The following is a 6,000-nucleotide window of genomic DNA, read 5'->3' on the forward strand; positions in this document are numbered from 1 at the left end:
CTGCAGCACGATCTCCAGCGATATCGATCGTTTACTCGAATGGTGCAGAGCGTGCATGTGGTTCAGACCAATGCGGCGTCGTTAGTTTTTCGCTATCGTTCAAAAAAGAAAAAATAGAAAAAAAAAAACTGTTTTTCTTTTCTATGCGTAATCTATATTGTCCAGGGGTATCGTTCTGTTCAGTACATGAGGTATCTCAAGTTCTAGCCATTAAAAGCTGTTGACATTTGCAACTTAGCCTTCTGCACGAAAGCTAAACAAACTTCAAATCTGAACATTGTACGTGATGGATGCAAGCGATGGCTTAGATGAATGGAGCAAGCTTTCTTATAGCGTTGTACAGCCAAGAGCCTGCCATACTAATCATGTCTGAAGTAATTTCCGCGCAACTATATACTTGGTCTTTTCTAAGCCCTCGATAATTAATCGCTACCGAAATAGCGTTCTCCCTTAATGAATGCCCTTCTTATAAATAACAACTGAACGGACAGGCAATAACGACAATAATAGGCCAGTATTAGACGATATGCTATTAGCTACTCTTCGAGCAAACATCCGCCGAAACAGTGCGGTATAAAATTAGGCCTTTTGCTTAAATGCAACGAACTAGAGAAGATCACGGATCCGTAGAAATAGTTTTCATTTTATAAATATAAATTTCATAAAATGAGCAACTCCGCAGTGAGACTACGTCACTTAAGATCAGCTTTGCCCCACAACCAGATGACAGCTATACTAATCGCGTAGACAAATGAACGAAAAAGGGGACTGACCTGGGGCAGAAGCCTTGGCCGCATTCTGTCCAGAGGATTCCTCCGCCTTTTAGCGCTTTTTCTTCGCTCTTCATTCGCCTTGTCAGCTACCTCGGTGTCTGTGTGTGAGTGAACTTGCTATCTTATTGTTATCACCACTAATTTTCGATGTGCAAACTACATACCTAAATGCAAACAGCAGTAGTTAAACATCACTGATTGATGATATTTGTGCTGCTGTCGTTTATAGCGCCGCTGTTTCCGTTCTACCATATCTATACAAGACACCCGTTGCGTTTTACACTGGCTTGTGCCCATCTTCTCCCGTTAATCGCGCTAGTAATTCGTCAATCTGAGACACAAAAAACGTCGACAAAATGCACTATCGTAGTCGTTCGAGCATCGGGCAGCTAGGATGCAAGCGAACTCTGTAGTTAGTTCGTCAGTTATAGAAGGGGGAAAACTGACTGTGAAAGCGTACCGATAGCTTTTGTAAATCAGGACGGCCGCTGTAGGACAACGAGTCAAACAAGCGTGTGTGGATAGAATAGTTGGGAACTATGCCTCCTTAGCTGCTTGCGGTTTCCCTAGTCTGAATGCTACGCATAGGAATATGAAAAAAAGGAACGCAAAACCAGTTCGTTTTCTTCTAGCTCCTGCGTGGGGACCTCTCACTTGTTTTTAAGAGGATACTGGAGGAAACCACTTGTAATGTCTAGTAAGGTTAAAAAAAAGACAAGTTAAGCAGCAAATCCCCCAGCAAGAGGCTGTAGGCCATAGTCGGCCGGCGACTTCAACATCAATAACAACGCGGTTCCCAATCATTAAACGTAGTAAGCGAAGTTTTACGGGCATTGGAAGAACGCATATCGGCAAGTTGTTAAACGCCGACGACACTTAATCCATCGATCGATGGATCCGGATGGAGACTTCCTATCCACTAGGGAAATTTCGATTGCTCTATCTCGACAGACAGACATCTAGCTGAGTCCGACATATATATAGATATATATATATTCAAATAAGGAAAGAGCTAATAATAGCTAGGCTGCCACATCGTGACGTAGAGGACATAAGAAGATAAGATTAATGGACGATTGTTTACCCCATTGTGTCTGGCGATAATTTTATGTTGTTTGACCAAGCAACGAATACAAATGGGTCACACCAGTACAGGCTAATCGATCTATAACACTTGTAGTAATATATGCTGTCGATACTGGCAGGGTGCGCTCGAGTCGATTTGTGAGTTGGGCTGCTGAGTTGGACGAGTCTAAAATGCTGGTAGTACTTTGAATCCATCCATTTTTTTTACTGTTGCGGCAATAATATTACTAACTATTGTTCGGTTCGTCTTCTATTTGTTCCAGTTATCGTCGAGTGGCAGAGACGGACTTGCCATTAGGGACGTCCCGGCGTTTGTTCTAGGCAGCTGCTGACGAACCGATCGGCGTCCACCTTTTCGTTTCAAACACATCATTTCAGTCAAATAAATGATTACCACTTTTCAGTTTCCTTATGGAAAAAAGTTACGTCACATGAGTGAATATTAATGCGACGCCAGCTGTTAGAGGAGTCGGCCTAGTCAGAAAGATGGTCTCAATGAGGGGCCGCACAGATAATAGAGATATTTGTTAAAAAATGCTCGATAAATATACACCCCTGCATTTACTTGTGGTTAAATCCACAATATAACCAACTAATAATAATTATAATAACGTTAAACGTTATGTTGCCGCATTAAAGGACAAGCTAGAATGATGTTGATGTTGCGGTGCTGGTAAAGACTCGACCAGGGGATTGGCATCCTGCTGAATCAGTCGGACAAGGACAATTAGGACTTTCTTTAAGTTCAAGGAAAGAGCGAGCACGCCAAAACAAGAATAGGATTCAAAAAGCCTGTTATTGTTCCATCAAACATGTCAGTCCGAACTCCATTACGCAATAGGCAAATGAAAACATATGTAATTCAATTGAATAGAAAGGCTTGAATTTCTTCATCTAACGGCACGTTTAGCGCGGACGGTAAGGAAGTAACATGTCGTCCTCTCTGGAACATAGGCGGAACAATTTATTACGATTTTCAATTGTCATTAGTAGCCTTACATGCAAAGGGCCGGCCTTCATGAATGACCTATGACTGAGTGTATGGTCGCGCAGCGTTACTTCCTTATACTCAAAACGATCTAAAGAACATGCGTTGCGTCGTTTGTAAGTGCCTTCTGGTTGCTGGCGGCCGCGATATCGCTGACGTCATCATGATTGTCGTCATGACCATGCTATTATATACGTACATACTATGGCATAATACATACACTTTGTAGTCCTTAGCGGTAGCAGTGGTAGTATGGTGGTAGGGCATTTTTGGCGTGTTGTATGATCGCACAAACGTGATTATATAATGGTGGAACCTATTTAGACACGAAGCTGGACTAATACTATTTTGCTTCAAGGCGGCATACGAGCGGAACCTTCTATCGTTGTGACCTCGTCTCAGAACACTCGCTGCATCAGCTATATGTTCTTCATTCACTCGTCATTACTATTGTTCGAGAAGCGCTGTTTCACAGAACATATTCTGTGCCGACGTATTCGTTTACACTCATAGCACTGCAGCAGTAATAGGACATTGTCTCCTGTTGGCGCTACGTTCGTTGACTCACACTTGCCAGATCCTCGTAACGTAGGCCTTCAGCCAGCGGTGTGTACCCAGCAGACAGGAGTACTTTCACTAGCAGTCACGCATTCTCTTCCATCACTAAAAGCGTGCCAACACTTAGACAAGCCTCGGCAATTTAAACGAACTCAAAACAATAACGATGGTTACTGTTCGTAGAGTCGTAACCGCAACATCCCGAAGCGACCCTCACCGGTAAGTTAAGCTCACAGATGGACTGTGTTCCTAGCGTAAAGCACCCGATCTATAGATTAGCAGCATTTTATAGATAAAGTCGTACAATCGTTTCATGACTCTCTCTGAACTTAATTATATAGATCAGCTTCTTCGTTGGGAGTATAAGAATGTCAAGCTTGTTTAAAAAAAAAGCGAAATTATCTTACGAAGGGACTGCTGTGTATCGACATTTTCCCAGGCGAGCAGGTGCTCTGTTTCCCACAGTCTATACTATTACCTATGTACATTTGATGAAAATGTGCATTGCATAAATGGACAGATGATGCCAGCCGACATTCAAATATCCGAAAGTAACACACGCAACGAGAAATCCCCGAAATGTGCTTTAGTGAACAATTTGGCCTATGCTATCTACACAGGATGCAAGTTTAATATATAAAAAAGAAAGTAGACGTTTTGTAACGTGAATATGGATGGTGGAGCGACAATAGCTTTCTTGATTGAAATTCAGTTTGTCCTAGTTGCCCAGATATACGATGGTAACGGCAACAGACAGGTACATTTTGGTTGTTCGTCCGCACGACACGCCCGTAGCGCATGCAATATACGTACATGTTAAAAAGCATACCTGTACGAGTATGTTCCAGGACTCTTAGGTACACTTTCCGAGGTCGGAGACGCTAAAATCTTTGAAGGGCCTTCGTCACCCGTGGACGCAAAGCGGGTCATTCTACCGCCGCCTGCGAAAGCAAGACTTCCATAGGGAACAGACATGCTACGGGGAATTTCAAGCGGGGGACCGGTAGGACGTTGTCGCTTCTTGCGCTGAGTCCTGTAATAACATAAACAGGCTGGACATATTTATGACACTTATTTGTTTATATCCTACCGAGACTCCTGCAAAATAAGATGACGGACCAAATACAAGCTTTATGAACTTCAGTTCAGCTCAACTATCATTTCCTGCGTATCGGTTATTACCAAAGTAGTTGATTATTGTCGGGCAATTTCTGTTCGATTGTGAATGTCTTCTGTTATGTACTAGAGAAGTGATGTTTAAAACCCTTTGTCATCCCCTCACACTTTTGCCTGCCTGCCCTGCTCTCAAACTTGTCTTATAATTTTAATAAGCATCGGTACACAGGCATCTTAGTACTTAAAATATTTCCCTCAGGCCGCACCGGATTTTGGCCTTCCCTTAATCATATCGAAAGATCAACGCCTACCATATCAGCCCTTAGTAAGATTGTAATATCTTTATCAAACTGTGTACATATTTGTGTACGTAGCAAATACTTTAAACGAGTACAGCGTATCGTTAAAAGATCAAGCATCTTGGATGCTGAGTGGACATTTTCAGTGCGCGTTAGCGTACTGACAGGAAATGCGTCAATAAAGTGGCGCTAAATAGACACGACGGCAAACCAGCCGATCTAATGAGTAGGCGACGGTTAAACAATACTATGAGCGGAGCCAGTAGTAACCACTACCTTATAAACATCTTACCTTACGGAAAGCTATTCAAACCCCATGCACATAATAACGAAAAGGCATCCTATGATTTGTATTAGCAGAACACAGAGTGAAACAAACGAGGCACGAGAGCATCAGCAGTAGTCTAGCCATCACCAGAGACGTGGTGATACATTTATTAGGCTCTAATACCAACAGGCCAACAACGATTCGATTGGATTGGCGAAGGCTGTCTCGTCTGCTACGAACACATAGAATCGACGAACGATCACTGCCTCATCCCGTATCGATTTAGTAATTTCGTAAGTATAAAGTTATCTCAATTACTTCGTCCAGTTATGTTTGACCCGTACAGCTTTTAACGGGGGGATATTAATACTAAGTTATATCAACCTTTTGTAGAGTATGCAGTGCTACGTCCGCAGCATGATATAGATAACCATGATACAAGTTACGTATTGTGCATGTCGTCATTTTACAGTGTGTATTGCTCGGTTAAAAGTAACCGTAGTTTCTTTAGATCTCTGCAAACGAATACTGCAATTAAAAGTTAGACTAATAAAAGTTCTTATCTAATAGTAGTTATTCTCAGTCGGAGTTCACTGTAACTTTAGCAGAACGTCCTTCGGGGATTGGATTGGCGCACGCGTCTAGAACATAACTTTTTTGTGGAGGCTTGCTGGTGATCGCATTAGTGGCTTTAGACTGGCAAATTTTAGGACCAGTATCACCACCTTGACACTTTGCAATTCCCGGACATTCACTGTTTAACTAATCCTCTTTTTTCGATGTTAGCTTGTATTTAACAGTAACACTCAATTCAGAACCATAGGCTCTAATTAGTTAACAGCGCCTGGAAATAACTTACAGGTTTAAAATGTGCGATATTCATCAGCTAAACTTTATTACTACCCTAATTAT

The 6,000-nt window shown here is 42.1% G+C and overlaps 1 protein-coding gene and 1 long non-coding RNA gene across 5 annotated transcripts in view; one reads left to right on the top strand and one right to left on the bottom strand.

Moving 5' to 3' along the window:
• The window catches only part of Ask1 (apoptotic signal-regulating kinase 1), a 56,996-nt gene that overhangs the window by 16,550 nt on the left and 34,446 nt on the right, over positions 1–6,000 (bottom strand). For all 4 annotated transcript variants that reach the window (XM_022850522.2, XM_022850524.2, XM_022850523.2 and 1 more), the window contains one exon: positions 4,235–4,438. In XM_022850522.2, the coding sequence (XP_022706257.1) occupies positions 4,235–4,438 (204 nt within the window). The remainder of the gene's footprint in view (positions 1–4,234; positions 4,439–6,000) is intronic.
• Positions 2,225–6,000, top strand: part of LOC147752135 (uncharacterized) — a 7,170-nt gene continuing 3,394 nt past the window's right edge. The window contains exons 1-2 of the long non-coding RNA XR_015314928.1: positions 2,225–3,624; positions 5,181–5,381. This is a non-coding gene — a long non-coding RNA (uncharacterized LOC147752135). The remainder of the gene's footprint in view (positions 3,625–5,180; positions 5,382–6,000) is intronic.

This window comes from Varroa jacobsoni, unplaced genomic scaffold (assembly GCF_002532875.2).
Source record: "Varroa jacobsoni isolate VJ856 unplaced genomic scaffold, vjacob_1.0 scaffold_1468, whole genome shotgun sequence".
NCBI classification, from domain to species: Eukaryota; Metazoa; Arthropoda; class Arachnida; order Mesostigmata; family Varroidae; genus Varroa; species Varroa jacobsoni.